The sequence below is a fragment of the Dreissena polymorpha genome, chromosome 4 (assembly GCF_020536995.1).
Source record: "Dreissena polymorpha isolate Duluth1 chromosome 4, UMN_Dpol_1.0, whole genome shotgun sequence".
Lineage (NCBI taxonomy): Eukaryota > Metazoa > Mollusca > Bivalvia > Myida > Dreissenidae > Dreissena > Dreissena polymorpha.
Window position 1 is genome coordinate 82,745,440 of NC_068358.1, and position 27,989 is coordinate 82,773,428.

The 27,989-nt window shown below is 34.7% G+C and overlaps 2 protein-coding genes and 1 long non-coding RNA gene across 10 annotated transcripts in view; 1 reads left to right on the forward strand and 2 right to left on the reverse strand.

Moving 5' to 3' along the window:
* Window positions 1-19,909, forward strand: part of LOC127877645 (uncharacterized) — a 76,694-nt gene extending 56,785 nt beyond the window's left edge. The window contains exon 3 of the long non-coding RNA XR_008048513.1: window positions 19,777-19,909. This is a non-coding gene — a long non-coding RNA (uncharacterized LOC127877645). The remainder of the gene's footprint in view (window positions 1-19,776) is intronic.
* The window catches only part of LOC127877618 (leucine-rich repeat-containing protein 49-like), a 104,808-nt gene that overhangs the window by 38,948 nt on the left and 37,871 nt on the right, over window positions 1-27,989 (reverse strand). For all 7 annotated transcript variants that reach the window (XM_052423677.1, XM_052423675.1, XM_052423672.1 and 4 more), the window contains 2 exons: window positions 27,589-27,794; window positions 1,221-1,368 (listed from right to left, as the gene is read on the reverse strand). In XM_052423677.1, coding sequence (XP_052279637.1) covers window positions 1,221-1,368; window positions 27,589-27,794 — 354 coding nt within the window. The remainder of the gene's footprint in view (window positions 1-1,220; window positions 1,369-27,588; window positions 27,795-27,989) is intronic.
* The window catches only part of LOC127877630 (uncharacterized), a 124,683-nt gene that overhangs the window by 6,346 nt on the left and 90,348 nt on the right, over window positions 1-27,989 (reverse strand). The gene's annotated exons all lie outside the window — the stretch shown is intronic.

The window sequence follows — 27,989 nt, forward strand, 5'->3', positions numbered from 1 at the left end:
ACATAAGGAATCAATAATCAGCATAAGGAATCAATGATCAGCATAAGAAGTCAATGAGCAGCATAAGGAATCAATGAGCAACAGAAGGAATCAATGATCAGCAAAGGGAATCAATGGGCAGCATAAGAAGTCAATAAGCTGCATAAGGAGTCAATGAGCAGCATAAGGAGTCAATGATCAGCATAAGTTATCAATGAGCAGGATAAGGAGTCAATGAGTAGCATAAGGTGTCAATGAGCAGCATAAGGAGTCAATGAGCAGCATAAGGAGTCAATGAGTAGCATAAGGTGTCAATGAGCAGCATAAGGAGTCAATGAGCAGCATAAGGAGTCATTGAGAAGCATAAGGAGTCAATGAGAACCATATGGAGTCAATGAGTAGCATAAGGTGTCAATGAGCAGCATAAGTAATCAATGATCAGCATAAGAAGTCAATGAGCAGCATAAGGAATCAATGAGTTGCATAAGGAGTCAATGATCAGCATAAGAAAGTCTTATCCATATATATACTCATACCAAGTTTCAATGAAATCCGCCAAAACACTTCCAAGATATGGCTTGGGACACACAAAAAAAGCATTTTTTCAAGATACAAAGGGCCATAACGGATGGTGTACAATGCCATTTGGTGTGCATCATCCTCTTATCCATATGTATATATACACATACCAAGTTTCAATTAAATGGGCCAAAGCACTTCCAAGATATGGCTCCGGACGGACGGAAAGACAAACGGACGGACAACGCCAAAACAATATCCCTCCGCCTATGGCGGGGGATAATTATTGAGCAGCACAAGGAATCAATTATCTACTACAGAAACATTGAGCAGCATAAGCAGCCAATGGTCAACATAAAGAATCAATAACCTGCATAAGTGGTTAATGGATAGCATAAGGCTAATTTCACTAAGTTAATGATCATTATACAAAATGCATGATCATCATTTGTGGTCAATGATGTGCAAATATAATCAATAGGTCAGTATACACTGAGTAAATAAACAGAATAAAGACTCACTGATGAGTTAAATGATTTAAGTAGTATACAGATGAATGTAGTTGCATAAAGAGTCCATGTCATAAGGAAAACATGACCCACAATTAATAAATATTAACATATACAGTTTTCCCAATAATAATTCAATAATAAGCAAAAATAATTTACAATACAATGAACAGCGCTTGCATTAAATGACCAGCACGTGTATAAGCTCCTTACTGTGACCCGCTTCATGTCGAGCTGTTTGAGCTGCTGCATGTGTCGGAGGACTATCTGCTTGTAGTACTGCTCCTGTGTGAGCGGGTTGCCATCCAGAGAGATCTCGGACAGGCTCGTTGAGTCTCCTAGGCATGCTATGTCCTCAAAACTGAAAATATACAGGGCATTGATGTAAATAGCTAACGCATGCCACAATTAAATGATGCTTACATCATATTTTTTATTTTGATATAAACGGCTTTACAATTATTAAACAATGCCTAAAACCCAGTGGAGTACTCTTCATTTCAAAGAACTATTCTTTGGTATGTTATTAAGAGTGTCTTAATTATGTTATAAATGTATAAACAATATATATATTGTCTCCCTTTCCAGTGATGTTGCATCATTTGAACAAATACAAACACACTTTCTTCTTATTGTATTTATTTTAAGCCAATAAGTACATTTCGTTAAAAAACATATTCAAGCATGTTTAGTGGTAATAACGATAATCTTCTGCTGTTTTTGTTCTGTATTTCACTTATTGTACAAATTGGAAGGAACAGTAATTCATATGCTGGAATCAGGATATGTTTTTACTCTGTAATTCAGGAAACCTACTTGCTCTTTTTCCTGCATGCTTTTGTTTGCTTCTGTCTAGTTAATTCATCTTTCTAAAGTTTTTGTTTGTTAACTTTAGTGTATTGATGCTTCATGAACATATATTTTTCTTCAGTAAATAGAGACATTTAAGGATACTGATCTTCTATGTTTACTGTCCAATAAGAAAGCTAAAAATAATATAGTTTCAAATAATGTTAATATTTTTGTACTCATCACTTTCCAAAGAGTGTAATAGCTAGACAATAAATGTGCATGCCTGTGATGACTAAAGCAATAAACAAACAAAGCTGAAAATGATAAAAATATAAATATTAAAGGTATTATTGTTAGATGGTGAAGATGGTGACCAAATATCTACCTGTTGTTAAGTCTCATACTGCCTTGCAGAAGTTTGGAGAGAGGAAACACTCCAATACCAAATTTCAAATCATCCAAATTATCACCCATGCTTTTCACTGACTTATGCACTCTCACTTTCCCAGAAAATATGGAGTTGAGCATCACAAAAAAATAAAATAAAAAATGTCAACTTCTTTTAAAATCCGTCTGAACAATTATTTCAAACATGATATTCAACAGGCTGAAGCTTCTAATAAACTTGTCAAGATCTCAACCGGTATACCTAACTACTGTTTGAATTAATCAAGCACTTCACAAAAGGAACCAGGCAGATGAACTTGATTCTCATCCCTGAATGCATCAGCCTGATCCATATCAGCCATGTCCCAACACCTAATCAACGCTGTTGGTCTTTACATCAAAGTTGTTCCAATTGATTTCTACATATTTTTATTGCCTACAATCAATAACTTACAAACTACAAGTGCACATTTTATCACAATATTAACATGTTTGCAGTGCAGTGATATGCTATCTTAGAACCTGATAATCCAACAATTGAGAAAGACAACACTTCATAAATCTTCCATTTTAAGAAACTTATTATCCAATTGAGGTACTTTGTTATCTCTAACACTGAGCTTCTTTTCACTCAAGATTTATCAAAACTGAATCCAATAGATATTGGTTGTAATCTTCAATCAACCAGAACATTCACAATGGTTAATGTATGAATTAACAGTATCGACATTCAAACGCCTTTGTAATTTGCCTTGTGCCAGAATTTAAAAGAAGACACCATTAGGTACACAATAGTCACTGATTTATTTAGTCCCTTTTAAAGAAAAAAAGGAAACTTTTACAACAGTCATGGGAGTCATTTATAAATTAATTGATTGACATTTCTATAAAAATTGTGTCATCCTTTGATACGATTGTTACACTTAAATCCATGCGAATCTACACTAAGAGCAACCCTATTGTAGCGGGTTATTAACTGATAATTTCTCACGATCAAAATACTGCAACATCTAAAGTTGGTGGCCAAACAATTTAATAATTAAACCTGATCAATCTTAAGTACCAGATTTGTCATGTTCATCGTAAAGATAACATCTTTCACACCAATAAATATTAGGACAGTTTAGGAGATTGCATTACATGCATAGCAATTCCTTTGAGCATTGCTTATCAGCAGATTTTTGCAATGTCAAAGGATTTTAATTGCGGTCAAGGAATAATTTTGCTTCATGAAAAAAGAAATCTGAGCAATAATTATCAAGCCTTTATTAGCTCAGGGTAAACAGAAGCTTGATAATATATCGGATAAGTGTCCAGTTATTGCTGTGTTTGCTGACACAATTAGTGAGGCAACCATTTTTAAGGGAGGTATGTGTGCAGCAGATCTAACGAGGACATATGCCATGTGATCTGCTGGAAAACCTACTATACCAGGAACAATGTATGTTGAAAAAAATGTTGATGTTGAAAAGGTTTTTGGCTTAAGCTGATCTTGTTTTTTTGTTTTAGAAATGCTGATATTAAATATTCTTTGAGCAATGCTGATGATGGAATAGTTTTTAACAAACGCTGATTTTCGAATGATCTATGAGAATTGCTTATGTTAGAATGGTGAGGGAGAAATGTCAATGTTGGAATGGTCTGGGAGAAATGATAAAGGCCTTTGTGAAATTCCAATGTTGGAATGGTCTTTTAGATATGCTGATACTGGAAAGCTCTTTAAACAAGAGGGCCATGATGGCCCTGAATCGCTCACCTAACTAACCAAATACAATCCCAACCCAGATTTCATCAAGATAAACAAAGTGACCATTAATTGAATAAAGATTAGTTGAAAACTGTGACCTCGATTGTCTACACAAGGTTTTTCTATTATTTGACCTAGTTACCTAGTTTTTGACCCCAGATGACCCAAATACAATCCCAACCCAGATATCATCAAGATAAACATTCTGACCAAATTTCATAAAGATTTGATGAAAACTGTGACCTCTATTGTCTATACAAGGTTTTTCTATTATTTGACCTAGTGACCTAGTTTTTGACCTAGTCACCTAGTTTTTGACCCCAGATGACCCAAATACAATCCCAACCTAGATTTCATCAAGATAAACATTCTGACCAAATTTCATAAAGATTGGATGAAAACTGCGACCTCTATTGTCTACACAAGGTTTTTCTATTATTTGACCTAGTTTTTGACCTAGTGACCTTGTTTTTGACCCAAGATGACCCAAATACAATCCCAACCCAGATTTCATCAAGATAAACATTCTGACCAAATTTTATAAAGATTGGATGAAAACTGCGACCTCTATTGTCTACACAAGGTTTTTCTATTATTTGACCTATTATGTGACCTAGTTTTTGACATAGTGACCTAGTTTTTGACCCAAGATGACCCAAATACAATCCCAACCCAGATTACATCAAGATAAACATTCTGACCAAATTTCATAAAGATTGGATGAAAACTGTGACCTCTATTGTCTACACAAGGTTTTTCTATTATTTGACCTAGATTTTAACCTAGTGACCTAGTTTTTTGACCCCAGATGACCCAAATACAATCCCAACCCAGATATCATCAAGATAAACATTCTGACCAAATTTCATAAAGATTGGATGAAAACTGGGACCTCTATTGTCTACACAAGGTTTTTCTATTATATGACCTATTATGTGACCTAGTTTTTGACCTAGTGACCTAGTTTTTGACCCCAGATGACCCAAATACAATCCCAACCCAGATTTTATCAAGATAAACATTCTGACCAAATTTCATAAAGATTGGATGAAAACTGTGACCTCTACTGTCTACACAAACAAATTGTTAATGGACACACGCACACACGCACGCACACACGCACACACATACGGACGCTGGACATCACACGGTCACATAAGCTCACCATGTCACTTCGTGACAGGTGAGCTAAAAAGGTGGAATGTTTGAATGGTTAGGTGAAATTTTGAAATGGTCTTTAATTTCTGCTGATTCTGCAATATATTTTTTTTGGAAATACATTTGCATGTTGGAATAGTTTCTGCATGAGATAAAGTGATGTTTGAATGACCTTTAGGAAATGCAGATGTTGGTGTGGTTAAGAAAGGTCCAGATGGAGTGATCTTTGATTAATTTTGATATTGGAATTCTTTTGGAGAAATGCCGCTGTTGGAAATGTCTTTGAGAAAAGCTTAAGTTAGAATTGTTTTTGAGAAAAGCTTATGTTAATATGGTTTTGAGAAAAACTTACAGAACAATTTTTTAGAAATGCTGTTGTGAGAATGAAAATGAAGAAATGCTGATGTTGGAATGGTCAGTGTGCAAATATTTCTGTAACTGCAAAAAAAAATAACTTGCATAGTCCCAAAATGACTCACTATCTACATACTGAGTGTCATCAACAAAGCTTTAGGGCTATTTGATTTCTTGCAGGATCAAGATTCAGACAGACAGACGCATAGACAGAACCACAGACACATACAGACAAGCCAGAAGGGGCAAACCTAGAGAGCCCTCCAATCACAATTAGTTGACTTTTAACACGCACTTTTATATATCTACCTATCATCATACAGTAAAAAGATTTAAACCACAAATTCAAATTGTATGTATGTTTTATGATATAGTCCAACCATAACAGTTTTGCCATAGCAAAGATGGTATCAAAATTAACCACTAATTAAATTTTAACCCTATGACTGAAAGGGAGGTAAGAATGTATTCTAAGAGGGCCAAATTCTTTAAGGTGCTCACAGAAAACACCAAGTAACTAAATCGTTCTGAGAACCGTATTTCTTCGATTGTAAGACCAATTGACTATAAGACGAGACCCCAACTTTAGGTCCCAGATCGGCTGTATTTTGCGTGGCCTCGCTAATAAGACGGGGCAATTTTTAAGGATGAAAATCAGTAAAATTTCAATAGTCAAAATACCCGTAATGGTTTACAAAATGCATGTTTTACGGCCCACCCCTAGGTGGCAACATGTCACTATCAATCGATAATTTCAGAGGTTTATTGCAGTTTATGGCTTTGTTTGACATCCCACATTTATCGGGCCGCACAGTGTACTTCACCGCGATAAAATCATGGCAAGTTACGTCAAAGACTGATGATAGTCAGCGGGTGTTATCCTACTGGAAATTGTGCTTTTAATGCATAATTTTATCAAAACATTTTTTTTCGACACATAAAGCGTTGTAACAAATTAATATTTAATTCATAACAAATATACCACAAGTATAAATGTTCCGTTGAACTCCCAAATGAGAATAATAATTTGTAATCCGAAACACACTTCCAATTTTTTAATGTTTACACGACGTTTACAAATGCTTCCAATATAGTCATGTATATTTCCCGACAAAAGAGCGCGAAAATTATGCGGCAATATACAAGGTCAAGGTATATATAAGCATGGAAAGCATGAGTGAATTGATTATTTATACAAACTGTGTAGCGAAGAGAACATTGAATTCTGATGATTTCGGTTAAATGTTTCTTTGGTATTTTTAACACAATTATATCGCAAACAATTTCTTCTAAATTAATTTCAAATCAAACACGCTGTATCTTTATCGTTACGGTCTTTTAGCTATTATTGAAACAGTAATTCAACTGTTAATTGTGGGATAGTTGTGATTAAGTGGACAAAACCACACCTTCATCCAATAAAAAAATATACTGTGTGAAGTTAAAAAATAACGATTGGTTAAGGGCACATCAAGTGATTGAGTAATTACTTTTGATTGGTCAGAAGTAGTTTGATGCAGAACCGTTGTGCATATCATTATAAAATCGGATAACTGTATCCTTATCGTAACAGTCTGTTGGGCCTCATAAAAACACGCATAGCACGTCTACTGACCTATTGTGTAGACTGCTGTCTGCGGACAAAAGGGATTAACATGTGTGATTACAACTCTGCCGATTTGGTCCATAATTACCGGTAATACATTGTTTTGTATGTCATTAGTTTAATCAATGCATTCTTATGAATATAATGGAAAAAATAATAAATGAACTTTTAATTTTTATTCGATAATTAACTCGCGAGTATTCCAAACAGACATATCTTTTATAATATATAATAACATAAGGATATAAGCGGCAAATCATGTATCTAAACGAAAATAGTTTCTTTTCATCATCAGAAATACGGTTATCACTTTACAAATATTAGTAAAAAAATCTAAGTTTTTTCTTAGGATGCTCTTATAAGACTAACCCCCAACTTTATGCCTTAAAAAATTGGGGAAAAAAACCCGTCTTACAATCGATGAAATACGGTAGTTAGTATTCACAATTTTTCACTACAGAGTTACTTGGAAAACGGCCCCAACACTTGAAGGTCTTGTATTTTAACAAATTACAAATCAAATTTTTTTAATATTAAAAATCCAAAAATGATGACTTTTTTAAGTATAGCAAAAGAGCATGTATGCAACCAAACAACAAAGAGCAATATTAGCTTGTGTTTTTTTTTCAAAAGACCAACATGCAGATGGATGAACATTACAATATACTGAAAAATAGCTAAGTGTAGGTTTATTCTTTTTATGCATTGCATTTCTCTTTATTAATGTCAATACACACATGAAGTTTGATGTTGAAATCTTGTATAATATCTTAGATATAGACCTGACAAAGTTACATTATACACAAACAATAAAGGGCAATAACTGTTATTTGAGAAAGGAAAGGGTTATGGGTCTTGAGCATGGCACTTATCCTCAATAATACATGTACACCCATGAAGTTTCACATTGAAATCTTGTATAGTATCTGAGATATAGCACTGAAAAGTTACATCATACAAAAACAACAAAGGGCAATAACTCAGATTTAAGAAAAACAAGACTATTGCCAATATACATATTATATATATATATATATATATATATATATATATATATATATATATATATATATATATATATATATATATATATATATACATATAAAAATATGAAGAACTTTTAAAGTTATCGCAGGATTTGTGGGCTTTTATTTTAAGCAGACCTAGTTTTAGACCCCATGTTACAAAGTTTTTAATCTGTCAAGATATCATTTGGACTAATGATCATTTAGCATTGGGCATGAAATGTGACTTCTAGAGTTTTCAGAAGATAAATGTTGACTACCCAGGAGGCACAAAGGATACCCAACAAGACGAGTACACAAGCTCTGAACATGAGCATATGAGCATATTAAATGTGTGTGTGTGTATGTCAGAGTTTATTTACAGGTCACGTTGAGTCTTCACGACTACCTTATGTGCTGACCTGACATTTAAATATCAAATTGTTTGATAATTTTTTTTTTTAACATTAACCAACTTCCTAAAAACCCAACAAATATGACACTATAATTTGTCAGAGAGCATCTTATAACTTGCTGGGCGACCACAATAACATTTGTTGGACCAAACTTAAGGAGCGTCTTTGAAAATATAAAATACTCCTAAAGACAAATTGATTTCAAGAATATCTTCGCCTGTCTGACAAAATGTTGATAGCTTTTTCAAACTCTAAAGCTGGTTACACCAGTATTTCTATAATATACCATATAATATTGGCCTATATCTACACTAACATTTTCATAATTATTACTTAATATTCAACTGACCATGATAATTTAAAATAAACAGCAATTTTACAATGATCTCACACATGTAGCGTGCATAAAATTTAACAAGGGCTGTTTGTAAAACATGCATGCCCCCCATATGAGCTGTCAGTTGTAGTGGCAGCCATTGTGTGAATCCCTTTTTTGTCACTGTGACCTTGACCTTTGACCTAGTGACTTGAAAATCAATAGGGGTCTTCTGCCAGTCATGATCAATGTATCTATGAAGTTTCATGATCCTAGGCGTAAGCATTCTTGAGTTATCATCCGGACATCATTTTACTGTTTCGAGTCACTGTGACCTTGACCTTTGACCTTATGACCTGAAAATCGATAGGGATCATCTGCCAGTCATGATCAATGTACCTATGAAGTTTCATGATCCTAGGCGTAAGCATTGTTGAGTTATCATCAGGAAACCGTTTTACTATTTCGAGTCACTGTGACCTTGACCTTTGACCTAGTGATTTGAAAATCAATAAGGGTCATTTGCCAGTCTTTATCAATGTACCTATGAAGTTTCATGATCCTAGGCGTAAGCATTCTTGAGTTATCATCCGGAAACCATTTTACTGTTTCGAGTCTATGTGACCTTGACCTTTGACCTAGTGACCTGACAATCAATCGAGGTCATCTGCCAGTCACGATCAATGATTTCTGAAGTTTCATGATCCTAGGCGTAAGCATTCTTGAGTTATCATCAGGAAACCATTTTACTGTTTTGAGTCACTGTGACCTTGACCTTTGACCTAGTGACTTGAAAATCAATAGGGGTCATCTGCCAGTCATGATTAATGTATCTATGAAGTTTCATGATCCTAGGCGTAAGCATTCTTGAGTTATTATCCGAACATTATTTTACTGTTTTAAGTCACTGTGACCTTGACCTTTGACCTTATGACCTGAAAATCGATAGGGGTCATCTGCCAGTCATGATCAATGTACCTATGAAGTTTCATGATCCTAGGCGTAAGCATTCTTGAGTTATCATCCGGAAACCATTTTACTGTTTTGAGTCACTGTGACCTTGACCGTTGACCTAGTGACCTGAAAATCAATAGGGGTCATCTGCCGGTCATGATCAATGTACCTTTGAAGGTTCATGATCCTAGGCATAAGCGTTCTTGAGTTATCATCCGGAAACAATCTGGTGGACGGACCGACCGACATGTGCAAAACAATAGGGGGGCATAATAATACTTGCATGGCTATATGAATTTATTACTGAATTGAATGATAATTTTACATGTAAAAATGTTTAATTTACTTATTTTTTGAAGTGAATCAGTGCAACTAAGCATTGCACATTCTCATGATCACTTATAAACGATAATATGATCCTCGTTTTTGGAAAACTGGCATCAGTGCATGTGCGTAATAAAGTGTTGTCCCAGTCTTCACAGGCTAATCAGGGAAAACAGTTTCTGCCTAAACTGAATGATTGTTTAGAAGAGACTGCCTTTCCCAGAACACGGCTCTACTTTTCCATACCTGACAAGAATGGCTGCCCCACGTGTGATAGGTAAGTGGGTTTTAGGCCTCCTGGGCCGGGCAACGGCCTTCTTGTCGCGTTTCTTGGCAGTGGACGGTTTTCTCACAACTGTTTCCACATTGTCATGGCCATTGCTACCAATCAGGCAGAAGTCTACCTTGGTCTTACAACGGTACATATTCATTGTGTGGGGCTTTTGTTAAACTGCCCTTTTAATATGAAAAGTAACTTGCACTGTACTTATGTCCATTCCTTAACACATATTTTATCATTACCTTGCCATGTCAAATAACAGAATTTCATCAATAATCCTGATTTTCATGGATGAGTTCAAGGTTATTTTCAAGAGAAATTTCCTTTCAGTCAAAAGACGAATAACAATTATCATCCGCATGTTTCACAACTGACCATGTAATATAAGACACCAACATGTTCCACTTTTCACAGCACACTGGTGAGTTGTTAGTGATTCCAGAGTTGTTACTTTACAATTTTCATTATCTATCATTTCAGTTTTTACAACAAAATAAACAGTCTCCTGGATTGATAGGCATTACCTATAGTGAAGCATTTTTTGGATTAATTGTATTTCTTAGATAATACTGCTTATCCCCGAGTTTAATTAAACCAGCCATTTATCATGTGTTCTGACAGTTGTAATAATGAGAACCCATTTGCATCTATTCACTGCAAGAAAGGGATTGTCATAATCTTCTTTGCTTTACAGGCAATTTCCATACGACAGCACATACTTAAATCAACATTACTCCATCACCCAAATAAGGTGCCAATTTTAGTTGCTTATCCAGCATATAAATTGAACAGAGTTGCTGCAACCTTGCAAAAAAACTTTCAAGCAGGCAGGTCATAACCACAGAGATTAAAATTAGCAATTTAACCTAGCAAGCAATATTGTATTATGAGCCATGTCGTGTGAAAGAGGGTCTTATGCCATATGCTGCCAGCTTAGCTGTGCAGTCTGGTAACCGGCTACTCTGTCCACTTATGAGACCTTCAATTACCTTATAGCAGACCAGGTAGCTCCTGACCAGGCTGCTGCTTAAGGCATATGATCCATTTTCGCATGACACACATAATATTACAACATTAGACCAGGAATATTTTATAGGCCCCTTATTTCAAACCAAGAAACTGAGCAATATCTTCAAACTTTACCACTTCAGTGCTTGGGGTCTTATGAGTATTCTACTATTGTAATCACTTATCAGACTTGTATAACATTCACAACAATAATTCACTACAAAAGAGCATACAAATATCAGCTGCCATTTTACTGAACTATTAATTTAATCCACCCCAAATTAAAGAAAGGAACACATTTATCCATGTTATATATGCTGGAATTGTGTGGTCCATTAGGTGAATAATCCTAGCACATCTTATAAATATTTAAAGAAAGGCACACATTTACAATGTTACATCAGAGTTAAGGTTAAACTCAAATCAAATTTAAATATGCTCCCCACCCATAACTATTTGAGTTTGGGTTCTTCATGTTACCCATGTCAAATAATTATTAAATTAGGTAAAACATTTGATCAGTCTTGATCTTTATCATTGTAAAGAATGATAACGATCAGTATGCTACTGTATTGCTCAGACACGCTTCTATCTGCTACCTCAATGACTCCCTATAAATTAAATTAAAATTGCTTACTCATAATGGACTGGGTATTAATAACTATAAATTGGAGTATTTTAAACTATTAAAACTAATATTCCTATTTAAATTCATTAAAACTTCATAGAAAGCCTACTATTTAATGTCTCACATTGCAAATACAAAATACACATGATTAAAAGAAAGACACCACTCAAAATTAAAGTAATAAACATCACATAGGAACTTATGCATAAACCTAAGAATATGGCTTCAAACTTCTTGCGTCAAACTTTCTTGAACCATATGATTAAGATATTCCATAATTAATCATATGCCACAATACACTAAATATACTCCAAAAATGTATGAGCAAATTATTCATATTAAATATTGTAGCAATCAATAATTTACAAACATAAATGCACTAATTATTATTCTATATTTGTTTTCCTGGACTGTCATCATTTTCAATGTCAATAAAGTTAATGTTTTTATCTCACTTCACAGACCCCCACTTAAACTGAATCAATTTTATGACATCCTTGCCATGAACAAATCAATTAGCATGCAGATTGCACCATGATTAACATCCAGTAAAAGTGAATGCTGGTGAAGCCAGTAACTCTTGTCTTCAATATAGATCCTGATGGCTGATTAAGTCAATCAATGTTTCCATACGTTTTTCTACACTAAATTGATAAATAGAAATGCAATTTAGGGTCCAAGTAAAAATCACTACATGGACAATGTGATTATACAGAAGATATTGACAAAAAAGCTGTACTTTTTGCAACTAAAATTACCATCCTCTTTTTTAAACATTTGCTAGTATAATGTGGTTTTCAAACAATGTTATTAATCCTGGAAAACAAATAAACCTCCTACATCACAAGGAATAGGTGCAAGAATATTGTACCTAAACTCAAAATGCTCCGCTGATACAATAGTTTAACATTAATTATGCAAACTTATCGTTAAAGATGACATAGTCCGTTCATCTTGTAACATGGGATACGATGTCAGGTGTGTTGACATTGGAGAAAGTTATTGTTTCAATCAATAATCAATGAGCAGTCCATGTTTACAAGAACTTAAATTAATCTTCAATGAAAAGAGAAACATAAAAAAGCACTTGACCTTAGGTATAATACAAATATTATAGCCTTTTGGCCTTATCCCTGGACAGTGAAACAGGAATAAGAAGCATTTAAACAAGAGCAGACCGCTCATCTATTTTTCTTTTTAAAGGTGTAGGGACCTATCTCAATTTCAATCACAAAGGAGGAAGGGGTGGAGTGGAGAGGGTGGGATGGTTGGACGGTATTTCAAAAATAAAATAATAAAATAAATATTTGTGTTTTTTAACGATGTTTGAAAAAAAACAAGAGATGTATTCGTCAGAAACACAATGCCCCCTACTGCGCCGCTTTTATTTTTTATAAAAAAAAATACCTTTGACCTTGAAGGATGACCTTGACCTTGAACTTCCACCACCAAAAATGAGCAGCTTTATGAGAACACTGCTTTGAAATATTATTTTTTTACCTTTGACCTTGAAGAATGACCTTGACCTTAAAGGATGACCTTGACCTTGAACTTCCACCACTCAAAATGTGCAGCTTCATGATAACGCCATTTTTAAATTATTATTTTTTACCTTTGACCTTGAAGGATGACCTTGACCATGAAGAATGACCTTGACCTTGAACTTCCACCACTCAAAATGTGCAGCTTCATGAGAGCGCCGCTTTGAAAAAAATAAAAAAAATACCTTTGACCTTGAAGGATGACCTTGACCTTGAAGGATGACCTTGACCTTGAACTTCCAACACTCAAAATGTGCAACTTCATGAAAACGCCACTTTGAAAAAAACATTTTTTTTACCTTGAAGGATGACCTTGACCTTGAACTTCCACCACTCAAAATGTGCAGCTTGATGATAACACCGCTTTGAATATTTATTTTGACCTTTGACCTTGAAGGAGGACCATGACCTTGAAGAATGACCTTGACCTTGAACTTCCACCACTCAAAATGAGCAGCTTCATGAGAACGCCGCTTTGAAAAAAAAGAAAAGACCTTTGACCTTGATGGATGACCTTGACCTTGAAGGATGACCTTGACCTTGAAAATCCACCACTCAAAATGCGCATCTTTATGAAAACACCGCTTTGAAATATTTTTTTACCTTTGACCTTGAAGAATGACCTTGACCTTGAAGAATGACCTTGATCTTGAACTTCCACCACTCAAAATGTGCAGCTTCATGATAACGCCGCTTTGAAATGATTATTTTTTACCTTTGACCTTGAAGAATGACCTTGACCTTGAAGGATGACCTTGACCTTGAACTTCCACCACTCAAATGTGCAGCTTCATGATAACGCCGCTTTGATATTTTTTTTTCCTTTAACCTTCAAGGATGACCTTGACCTTGAAGAATGACCTTGACCTTCCACCACTTAAAATGTGCAGTTTCATGAGAACGCAGCTTTGAAATTTTGTAAAAAAAAAATACCTTTGACCTTGAATGATGACCTTGACCTTGAACTTCCACCATTCAAAATGAGCTTCATGAAAATGCCACTTTGAAAAAAAAATGAAAAATTTTCCTTGAAGGATGACCTTGACCTTGAACTTCCACCACTCAAAATGTGCAGCTTCATGATAACGCCGCTTTGAAATTATTATTTTTATGACCTTTGACCTTGAAGGATGACCATGACCTTGAAGAATGACCTTGACCTTGAATTTCCACCATTCAAAATGTGCAGCTTCATGAGAACGCCGCTTTGAAAAAAAAAAAAGACCTTTGAACTTGAAGGATGACCTTGACCTTGAAGGATGACCTTGAACTTCCACCACTCAAAATGTGCAGCTTCATGAGAATGCCGCCTTGAATTGTTATTTTTTTTTTACCTTGAAGGGTTACCTTGACCTTGAACTTCCACCACTCAAAATGTGCAGCTTCACGAGATACACATGCATGCCAAATATCAAGTTGCTATCTTCAATATTAAAAAAGTTATGGCCAATGTTAAAGTTTTTGGACGGACAGAATCCATATATTTAACATTTGACCTTGAAGGATGACCTTGACATTCACCTTTCACCGCTCAAAATGTTCAGCTCCATGAGATACACATGCATGCCAAATGTTAAAGTTTTCGGACTGACAGACGCCATAAATTTGACATTTGGACCTTGAAGGATGACCTTGACCTTTCACCACTCAAAATGTGCAGCTCCATGAGATACACATGCATGCCAAATATCAAGTTGCTATCTTCAATAGTGAAAAAATCATGGCCAATGTTAGTTTTTTTCGGACGGACGGACAGACTGACTGACATACTGACGGACAGTTCAACTGCTATATGCCACCCTACAGGGGGAATAAAATAAAAAAATTGGGGCAGGGGGATGGGGGGGGGTATAGTGTGAGGGTGTGGTGTTCATTTATTAGATGATCTTTAAACAAAAAATGGGGGGGATTGAGAAGGGATTCAGGGGGGGGGGGGGGCGTGGGGGATGGTTTGGGTGGAGTAAGAGTTGTTTTGTCAAAGTATCAATCAAATCTAATAATAAATAAAGAAGTTATGGCAATTTTAGCAAAATTTTATAATTTGACCTTGAGAGTCAAGGTCATTCAAAGGTCGAGGTAAAATTCAAATTGCCAGGTACAGTAACCTCATGATAGCATGAAAGTATTTGAAGTTTGAAAGCAATAGCCTTGATACTTTAGAAGTAAAGTGGATCTAAACGCAAAATGTAACCATATATTCAAAGTTACTAAGTCAAAAAAGGGCCATAATTCCATAAAAATGACAACCAGAGTTATGCAACTTGTCCTTTACTGTCCCCTTATGATAGTTTGCAAGTGTTCCAAGTATGAAAGCAATATCTATGATACTTTAGGGGTAAAGTGGACGAAAACACAAAACTTAACCAAATTTTCAAGTATAAAGGGCCCATAATTCCGTCAAAATGCCAGTCTAGAGTTATATAACTTTGCCTGCACAGTCCCCTTACGATAGTTAGTAAGTGTTGCAAGTATGAAAGCAATAGCTTTGATACTTTAGGAAAAAAGTCGACCTAAACACAAAACTTAACCAAATTTTCAATTTTCTAAGTATAAAAAGGACACATAATTCTGTCAAAATGCCAGTCAGAGTTACATATCTTTGCCTACACAGTCCCCTTCTGATAGTTAGTAAGTGTTGCAAGTATGAAAGCAATAGCTTTGATACTTAAGGAATAAAATGGACCTAAACACAAATTTTTTTAAATTTTCTAAGTATAAAAAGGGCACATAATTCTGTCAAAATGCAAGCCAGAGTTATCTAACTTTGCCTGCCCAGTCCCCTCATGATAGTAAGTAAGTGTACCAAGTTTGAATGCAATAGCATTGATACTTTATGAGAAAAGTGGACCTAAACGCAAAACTTAACCGGACGCCGACGCCAAGGTGATGACAATAGCTCATTTTTTTTTTCAAAAAATAGATGAGCTAAAAAGTGTTGAACATGAATTGTTTTTTCTAAGGTTTTAAATTTGGGGTATAAACTGTCCTTTGCAAAGTATGTTTTTTAATATCACAAAAATAGATTAAGAGACTCTTCCTTAATCTTTCACTTTGTGGTAGATGATACACACTCAAGAGAGTCTTAAACTCTGTGATAAAGGATACACATCTATCTTTCAAAGACAACCACTAGCGGATACCACTCTCTTATCTGATAAAATACTTTTATTCCTTTTACTTTCATAATGTCACATCACTTCTGATTTACACCAATATCATAAGATACAGACAACAACCATATTGCATTCCCTCACGGGTCTCATGTTTATTCTAACATTCTTCATCAACATCCCTGGCAACAAAACTCCCACAAAGATTCCTTAAGAATTCCATGCCACAGCGTATTGTTAAAATACTTCATTGCCATCCATCCAACAATCCTTTGTAGTTATCAGCCACTCACGTCAACAATACCACTTTCAATTCCTCTGATGAATGGCATTTCTTCCCAATAAAAGATTAAAATCTATTTAACTTATTTTAAAAGCACAACATGAGTGTGTGCTTCTGCATACAATACATAATGTTCAATCCAACAAGAGCCAGTTGGACAGAAAAGAAATCTTTTAGTATTAATTCACGAGTAAACAAGAACCTGTGAAGTAATGGCATTTCAAAATGTGATAGCCATTGTGGAGTTTAAATTCAGTTAAATGGAAGTAAATTATCACTATCAAAGGATTAATTATGACAACTTGACTAAATACATTGTCAGAATGAATGCTTAAGAGGTATAATGCAAATGGACTGGAAAAAAACCATCAAAACCCATTAAACTTTAATCTGTTAACTAGCAAAATCAGCAATAACATGTTCAAGAATACATCACTGTGTCAAAAAGGGCCTAAGATATATAAGTAAGGATAATATGAATTTATGTTTTTTGCATCAAGTTCAATATCATGTCTACCTGATATACAAACAGAAACAATATGTTAACATCAAATTAGACGAGAAGAATACACGTCCTTTTGCTTGTTTCCCTGATTAGTCATGTCTTGGGTAAGCATGCGGCCAATTGATTGTTGTATAATCTCATGTAATTGGCAGGCTGACATCTGTTGCATGCATCATATTATGCCGTTACCTTTGGGCACGTGATTTTGCACATATTCCGGTTGGAAAGTGCACATGTCACAATGAGTGTTTCAATGTATATTAATATTATTCACTTAAGGTAGCGCACCTCTAATGGGCACATATCCAAATATAATCTAAGTACAGTCCACTCTCGTTATCTCGAAGTCGGCGGGAACAAGAAAAAATATCGAGATAACGAGAGTTCGAGATATCCGATTCGGCGTTTTCAAAGGAAAAATGAGACAAAAATTTACCTTGTTTTTAGCATCTAAATACCTGCTAAGTGGTCTAACTAAAGCCGTCACCGTGTGGCATAATACTCTCTACCTTATATGTACGCGTTTTTACGAGGCAAGATTAATTTTGCTATTTAATTGCTTAAAATGACGTTTTAAGTATTACAAAATTGCATGAACACATGCGGTTATAATTTTTCTAAACTGTCGAGTAAACATCCGGTAATGTTGCTATTTAAAGTAATGATGCAATTGACGTCCAATCAAGACAAGGGTTTTCCATCTGAACATGGGTAAATCACGTTCCGGAATACTGAACTGCACATGTACATTTTGTAGTTTGAAATATTCTTTCAAGTTAGCCATGATAATGAGTTTTGGAGTTCAATGATCGAACAACATTCTGTAAATTTGCAACGGTTTATATACGCAAAAATATTATGCATTTTGAAATGTTGTTTTTAAAAACAAATAGTCTTTCGGCCTTTCGGCAGACTGTGTATTAATTGCAGTTAATTGATGTTAAAAAGTGACAATTAAAGTGACAGGCCTTACTCAAGTGTTAATGGCTAACGACATTATACACGTGTGATCAGTGATGCAATTAACGGATCAATTTCCTACCGCACAGTATCGGGAGCAGCCGGGCGAAGCGGGACTGTGAAGTATCAAAGAAATTTTTTCTCACTTTTTGCCGACTCTGGGACAGTTATTCGCACTTCGAGATAAACCACAGTAAATACATGTAAAATCGGGACTGGGGACACAATTTTATATTGACATATCGAATTATTCGACATAACGAAAATCGAGATAAGCGATGTTTATTTATATAGACAAAGAAGGGAAAAAAAATGGGACATTGAGGTTACTTCGACATATCGAGAATATCGAGATATCCGATTTCGAGATAACGAGAGTGGACTGTAATTATTTTCTTAATCAGCATCATTTCACTAAACTACATGCAAATTTGTAGGTAGGCTTTCCATGCTTTTTAAAAAAAATATACCGATTTTTTCAAAACCACCCCCACGCTCGGCTTTTGTCCAGTTTATTTTCACCCCTGGGGTATATAAAAGTTCCATAATTCATTCAAATTTCCAAATATGGGCATGCAGTTGGTGTGTACAGATGCTGTAAAGGTGTTTAAAGTTTAAACAAGATGAAATAAGTATTCTTTTACAGACATTTATTTTTTACAAATTTTTATCTATGGAAGAGCGCCATGAAATGTAAGTGATTTCAGCCAAGTAAAAATTGGGTCGGTTAAAAACAAAGTGTCATAACATTCAAAATAGTATCATTTAAGTCATATTTTAAACTTAGTTTTTATAGAAACACTATATACAGCAAAAATACCAAGAAATAGACATATTTACCGTTTACTTTTTGAAATAAAAATAAAAATGCAACATGCATAGTTCGTATTTTCAACAGTAAATCACCCAATTTCGCCATAACGTTGTTTTAATTTTAATAATTGAAGAATGTGCATAAAAATTGCAACATATTTAACAATAAATATAGCTTATATGCCATATTAAGTCAAATTACGTTAGAAAATAAATAAAACGCGTCGCAAAAAAGTATACGTCGTCGGAAGGATTCGAACCTGCGCGGGAATATCCCAAAAGATTTCTAGTCTATCGCCTTAACCACTAGGCTACGGCACCTATTAGTAGGCTCTTCAACCTTCGAAGAAATCGCGGGAAATCATTAGAGGTGCGCTACCTTAAGTAGTTAGTCAGTACCATGCATACAGCCAGACATAGAAGGCACACAATTTGTTGGTGTCATTGGCGGATAGGTTGTCACATGTATCTAGTAGTTCAAAATTTTGTACGGACATTGGAAAATGTTGCTTTAGAGTTTAATCAACAACATTAAATTGCAATCAACACTGAACTGGAGTTGTGTATGTTTATTGTATTTCAGACTTTTATGGATGCCGTCAACCAAGGATCTAACCGGAAGTTAAAACCAGTATAGGAGAGGCCACGACAGAAAATAGAAAAAAACAGGTCAGTTGTTCAAATAACTGATGGCAATCAGGGAGAGGATTTAAGTAAGAAGTAAGAAATAGAAAAGAATAAAAATAAAAATTATTAAACTCTGTTGTGTTGACTGTGATGTTCTTACAAAAAGGATTAACTAGAGCTTTTGTCACAGACGTGACGAATACCCCCACATGAAGATCGGATCAAAAGTACTTTTGAAATAGGGAACACCATGATGAATGTGTCAAACGCATTAAGTGACCCCATGACCTAGTTTTGGGCCCGGCTTGGCCCATGTACAAATATGGCCTAGAGATCGTCTAGATAAAACTTCTGACCAAATTTGATGAAGAGCGTAAATAAGTACTTAAAATAGAGAGCGGACACCATACTGAATTTGTAAAACGCATTAAGTGACCCTGTGACCTAGTTTTTGGCCCGGCATGGCCCATGTTCGAACATGGCCTAGAGAACATCTATTTTAAACTTCTGACCAAGTTTGGTGAAGATCGGAAGTTAAACTACTTCAATTAGAGAGTGGACACCATGCTCAATGTTTAAAGCGCACAATTTTAAGTGACCCCTTAACCTTGTTTTTGACACGACAAGGCCCATGTTTGAACTTGGCCTTAAGATCATCTAGATAAAACTTCTGACCAAGTTTGGTAAAGATCTGATGAAAACTACTTGATAAGAGAGCGGACACCATGCTGAATGATAAAAAAAGCACTAAGTGACCCCGTGACCTATTTTTTGGCCCGGCATGACCCATGCTCAAACTCGGCCTAGAGATCATCTAGATAAAACTTCTGACCAAGTTTGGTGAAGATGGGATGAAAACAACTTGAATTGGAGAGCGGACACTTAATACGGTCCGACAGACAAGTTCACTCCTATATATCCCCCTAAACTTCGTTTGTGGGGGTATAACAAGTGGGAATGCAACTTTTTGAAGATAATTATGCACTAGGTATACAGTGTATGGAACGCCTTGACTGTCTTATAATACTAAAAATTGTGATATTACATCAATCTGACCATGCACAAATGCCTGTAACCATTATATATATGCATAATCACAATATATAAATACATACTTCAAATATATACTTATAAAGCATTAATATATAAAGATATAATGTTCTTATATATAGATAAAATGTAAAAATATACAGATACAAATCTATTATATACAGATAATCTTCCATTATATAAAAGCATTACTTCTTTATATGAAGGCAAAAGATCTTTATATGAATGCCTGTAACCATTATATATATGCATAATAACAATATATAAATACATATTTTGAATATATACAGATAAAGCATTAATATATAAAGATATAATGTTCTTATATATAGATAAAATGTAAAAATATACAGATACAAATCTATTATATACAGATAATCTTCCATTATATAAAGGCATTACTTCTTTATATGAAGGCAAATAATCTTTATATGAATGCCTGTAACCATTATATATGCATAATCACAATATATAAATACATTATTTGAATATATACAGATAAAGCATTAATATATAAAGATATAATTTTTTTATATATAGATATATAATCTTCCATTATATAAAGGCATTACTTCTTTATATGAAGGCAAAAGATCATTATATGAACATAAATTAGTATTATGTTACCACGGATTACTCCGGTAACAAATACATTCAACACGCAATTTCATGATAGTTGTTTTGTCATTAACACCCAAGCAATTAAAGGGACTGTCAACCACGAATGACGAAAAAAGAAAAGTTCTAAAATACCGTATTATTTTACAATTAATAGTTTATATACAGTGACATAAGTGATATGATGTCCGGTGTTATCTTCTCCTGTCTGAAGCGCCGTATCACTCCTTCTTCCACTCCAAGTCGCTCAAGTATTAAATCCATATCCATTATTGTGAAATGATGCAAAACAAATTTTCTCCCGTGTGTAATAAAAGCTTCGTATATTTTTAATGTTATCTTTAATTCATTAAGATTATATATATTGCTTACGAAATTTTGTATTAATGCATTTAATTTCGATGTTCATCAGCATCTTAACTTAGTATGGATTTATGTAATAACGTAGTTATCTTAATAAAACAACTATTTAGGATCATACAAAACATTGAAATCTTTCTGTACTATAAATTTTTCTGTACGTGTTGAGATTACATATTTACATAAATTAATTTAATATTTTTAACGTATTTTTCAAATTTTATCTGCATATAAAGACGATATGTGTTTATATAACTACGATTGATGTTTATATAAAATTATTTTGCCTTTATATAAACAAGTTATGCCTATATATAATGAGAAAATATTCATTATCATTATTACATAACGATTTACCGTATTTTTCTTTGTATAGCGCGCGGTTTTTTACCTCCAAATTTCAAATAAAAAAGTTTGTGCGCGTTATGCATTGATACAACGCTATTCTGGCTGCTAAATTGCAAAAAAGTCATTTCGTAATCGAAAATTTTCATAAAAGCTGCCATTTTTTATTCCAGAAAACTACACCCTATAATCTTACAGACTGAAGGGGCTGTTGTCGAAACAACAAAAAGTCGGTAACGGCAGATATGAAAGGGGTAGCATTACTTATTTACAAAAAATAAAATGTTTGAATAAAGTATGGGAACATTTATTTGTCTGTGTTTGCGCACTTCTACGGCCAATTTCGGTCCGATTAGGCAGCTTACGTTGGACTGGTAAAGGTATTTGGTCTTTTTTGCAGGTAACCATAGGTGTGTTCAGGGACTTTTCCCTTTTTTTTTTCCAGTTTGGTCCAGGTTTTTGGCGCCTTCATTGTTCATCACATTCACGCCTGTGAAGTGCGACACACAATAACCCAACTTGTCCAACATAATAGATGAACAGTTTACGTCAATACTGACATATCTCAACAACTGTAGCCCTGTCTCCCATGCGTCACAAAGTTTCTATTCAGTATTCAAATTTAAAGCCCATGCTTTCTCCGAGGAAGAATGAACGATGTACATGAATTCTTATTTTCTCACGTTTTACACAAAATGCATATGGACTGTTAATCTGTTGCTAGAAAATTACAAAATTGTCAGAAAAGTATAGTGCTATGCAACCCATGCTTCTGATCATAATGACGCTTCCTATTTTGAATGCTAAATTAAGCTTTCCAATGCCCCAGATAATTGGATTGCGCAATAGTAAAATGGCGGCCATTTTCGGTCCGATTTGGTGGTTTTATTGTCTTTAAATATTTTTCCTCCATTTTTGCATTTATAAAACAGCCTGCGCGCTATACATGGGTGCGCGTTATACATAGAAAAATACGGTATGTTCATATACAGATCTTTTGCCGTCATATAAAAAAGTAATGCCTTTATACAATGGAAGATTATCTGTGTATAATACATTTGTATCTGTATATTTTACATTTGATCTATATATAAGAAAATTATATCTTTAACACTGTATTATGCGAATTGGGAAGAAGACATCAATTTGGGAATAAATTGTGTTTTATCAAAAGTGCATAATATGCAGTTTTATATGTTGCATTTATCTAGTTTTACAAATTATAATTAAAACATATACTTGCATATATAATAGCATCATTTAAATTGATTTTACTTCAAAACTGGATTTTTTATTAATTAAAACAAAAAATCCTCATTAAATGAAACTGTGTCCATGCTGCGCATGGACACGGTTTCAAAATACACTTTAAATGATACAAATTCAATCACTGTTAATGAAAAAGTCATGGAAAATTTCTTTTTAAGCTTAAATTATAGATAATGTATTACAAAAATATATGTAGATCATGAAATGAATAGTTTTGTTTGAGAAAATCACCAAAATGATGTCCATTCCCAGTTTGATGTCTTATTCCCAATTTACATAATACAGTGTTCTTTATATATTAATGCTTTATCTGTATTTATTCATATTATGTATTTATATATTGTGATTATGCATACATATAATGGTTACAGGCATTCATGCACAGTAAGATTGACGTAATATCAAGTTTTGGTATTATAAGACAGTGAAGGCGTTCCATAACAGTGTAATTTAATCATGTCACACTACATATTTATAGCTTACATAATAATACGCACATGCAAAAGTTACTTTAAATATCTAAACACTTTATTGACCTTACAATTATCAACTTAGATATTCCCGATATTGAAGAACTATTACTTGAACAGGTAACTTTTATCTTAAATCATCAAACATAAGAAAAAATGCATACTTGGGTATATTTCATTGTAGTTTATATGCATCTTATATTCTGATGCGTCTTATAGATGGACAAAATTAAAAAAATGTTATAATTTAGGGAAAGCGTATTATATTCCCAAGCGACTTAGATCCAGGAAAATTAGGTATTTCCACTACAGAGAATGTACATCATGATGACAGCCACACAAGAACAGTCCTATGTTGAGCACTCATTACCATAGCTATAGAATGATCTACATCATGATGACAGCCACACAAGAACAGTCCTATGTTGAGCACTCATTACCATAGCTATAGAATGATCTACATCATGATGACAGCCACACAAGAACAGTCCTATGTTGAGCACTCATTACCATAGCTATAGATGATGAAGCACTCATTACCATAGCTATAGAATGATGAAGCACTCATTACCATAGCTATAGAATGATGAAGCACTCATTACCATAGCTATAGAATGATGAAGCACTTTTTACCATAGCTATAGAATGATGAAGCACTTATTACCATAGCTATAGATGATGAAGCACTCATTACCATAGCTATAGAATGATGAAGCACTCATTACCATAGCTATAGAATGATGAAGCACTCATTACCATAGCTATAGAATGATGAAGCACTTTTTACCATAGCTATAGAATGATGAAGCACTTATTACCATAGCTATAGAATGATGAAGCACTTATTACCATAGCTATAGAATGATGAAGCACTTAGTTATGATTCAGCTATTGTAAGTCAGATACTCTATATTATAGAAACATCTACAAGTGCGCATTATAACTGCCATGTACAAGTGCGCATTATAACTGCTTAAGAAAATCAGAGTACTAATAATTTTACCTTAATATTATAAATGCATTTATAATGTAGCTTAAGAATGTCAAAATGTGCATATATCAGCTATGGAAAACAGCAGCATATGTTAGTATACAATGTTAAAGCAATAATTATTTACTCAGCTATATAACATAGAAGCACTAACAATATTGATAAAAGTCTTTGAATGAAAAAAAGGAAATACTTGGATTTGGAAAGGAAAAACATTAGTGTCATACTGTAAACAAGAGGGCCTCAAAGGCCCAAAGTCGCTCACCTGAGATAACAAGATATTATTGGGACAAATCTTCTGACCAAGTTTCATGAAGATGGGAAAAGAAAGGTTTTACTATAGCCATATAAGGAAAAATGCCCCGCCCCCTGGCAGCCATGTTTTTCAAGATATTATTGGGATGATTCTGACCAAGTTTCATGAAGATCGGACAGTAAATGTGGCCTCTGAATGTTTACAAGATTTAACTATAGCCATATAAGGAAAAATGCCCCGCCCCATGGAAGCCATTTTTTTCAAGCAAACATAATTATTTTCAAACTCATCCAAGATATCATTGAGACCAATCTTCTGACCAAATTTCATGAAGATTGGACAATAAATGTGGCCTCTAGAGTGTTAACAAGGTTTTACTTTAGCCATATATAGACATATAAGGAAAAATGCCCCGCCCCTGGTGGCCATGTTTTTAAAGCAACCAAAACCATTTTCGAACTCATCTAAGATATCATTGGGACATTTCTTCAGACCAAGTTTCATGATGATCGGGAAATAAATGTGACCTCTAGAGTGTTAACAAGGTTTTACTATAGCCATATAAGGAAAATAGCCACGCCCCCGTGGTGGCCATGTTTTTCAACCAACGAGCATCATTTTTTATCTGGTCCAAGATATTATTGGGATGAATCTTTTGACCGAGTTTCATGAAGATCGGACTATAAATGTGGCCTCTAGAGAGTTAACAAGATTTTACTAAAGCCTTATAAAGCCATATGGGGAAAAATGCCCCCCCCCCCCCTTGGCGGCCATGTTTTTCAAGCAAACGTAACCATTTTCAAACTCATCCAAGATATCATTAAGACAAATCTTCTGACCATATTTCATCAAGATTGGACAATAAATGTGGCCTCTAGAGTGTTAACAAGGTTTTACTATAGCAATATTAGGAAAAATGCCCTGCCCCCTGGCAGCCATGATTTTCAACCAACTGGCATCATTTTCAAACTCGTCCAAGATATTATTGGGATGAATCTTCTGACCAAGTTTCATGAAGATTGGACAATAAATGTGGCCTCTAGAGTGTTAACAAGATTTTACTATAGCCATATTAGGAAAAATGCCCCGCCCCTTGGCAGCCATGTATTTCAAGAAAAGGTTACCATTTTTGAACTCATCCAAGATATCATTGGGACAAATCTTTTGATCAAGTTTCATGAAGATCGGAAAATAAATGTGGCCTGTAGAGTGTTAACAAGGTTTTACTATAGCCATATAAGGAAAAATGCCCCGCCCCCTGGCGGCCATGTTTTTAAAACCAACCGGCATCATTTTCGAACTTGTCCAAGTATTATTGGGATGAATCTTCTGACCAAGTTTCATGAAGATCATACAATAAATGTGGCCTCTAGAGTGTTAACAAGGTTTTACTATAGCCATATTGGCAGCCATGTTTTTCAAGCAAACTTAACCATTTTGGAACTCATCCAAGATATCATTGAGACCAATCGTTTGACCAAATTTCATGAAGATTGAACAATAAATGTGGCCTCTTGAGAGTTAACAGGGCAAATGTTGACACCGCACAACGGACAACGGACGACGGACAAAAAGTGATCACAAAAGCTCACCATTAGCACGTTGTGCTCAGGTGAACTAAAAAGAGAGATGACAATGCAACGAGGATGTATGACAGATTACAACATAAGTGCAAGAAATTATTAAGATTTAAGATAGCAGGGTGAATCAAGATGCCAATTAGAAGGACATCCTTATGTACTCTTTCTTTGTTAAAAACACTACCACTAGTATTATAATGAGCCAATGAACAATTGTACTTTCTAAACGGGTAAAAAACTTATAAATGTGACAAGCATTTATTTCAAAATATCTCACTATCTACACAACAAGGTCAAATAAAGCAACCGTGCCAGCTCAGTAGCAAGGGAGTGTTAACATTGAGTTTGAATCTCAGTCAGGCCACAAAACTTATGTGAAGAATTGGTCACAAAATAATTCCTAAGGCAATTTTCCTAAACCTCAAGTTGAGATTTGCTCTGGTGAAATGTGCGTCAAGTGTCAACCCAGATTAGCCTGCGCAGTCAAAACAGGCTAATGAGGGACGACACTTTAGCTCAGACTGGAATTTCGGTTAGTAGCGACTTCCTTCAAACAAAAAATACAATAAAAGCAGAAAAAGTTCTCTTAATTCTGCACAGGCTAAAATAGGACAACACATTACACAGATGCATTAATTCCCATTTCCCCAGAGCAAGGATCAAATTAAAATGGACAATGATAACTTCTGGCATACCCATGTTCATTCAGTCCAGGTAAACTGCTTAGATTGGCTTTGATTGCCCAGAAAAAGCGTGAATAGGTTAACTGACAGCTATCAATAACTGAAATACTGTTGAAAGAGGCACATATCCAAACAAGCAAACCCACCTTGATATCTCATTATAGCTTAGGAACAGCCTCTGTAGGCTTGGTAGCCTGTCCACCTCTGTCACAGTCTTGATCTTGTTCCGGCGGAGATTCAGTTCTGCCAAGGAGTCCATTCCTGCCAGACCACTCACGTGTGTGATGAGGTTTCCCGCCAGATTCAAGACCCGTAACTCTGCCAGGTGACTGAGGTTCTCAATACTGCCGATCTGGTGTAGACAGTGGGACACACATTGGAACAAAGGTTTTGTGTTAATGTGTTTTTTATGTTCATGGTTCAAGACCAGTTTTGGAAATGGTCATTGATGTCATCCATACTTAAAATCAAGATTGTAAAATAAGCATAATTTTATGACCCACATCATGCGAAAATGGGTCTTATGGCACATGTGGCCAGCATAGCT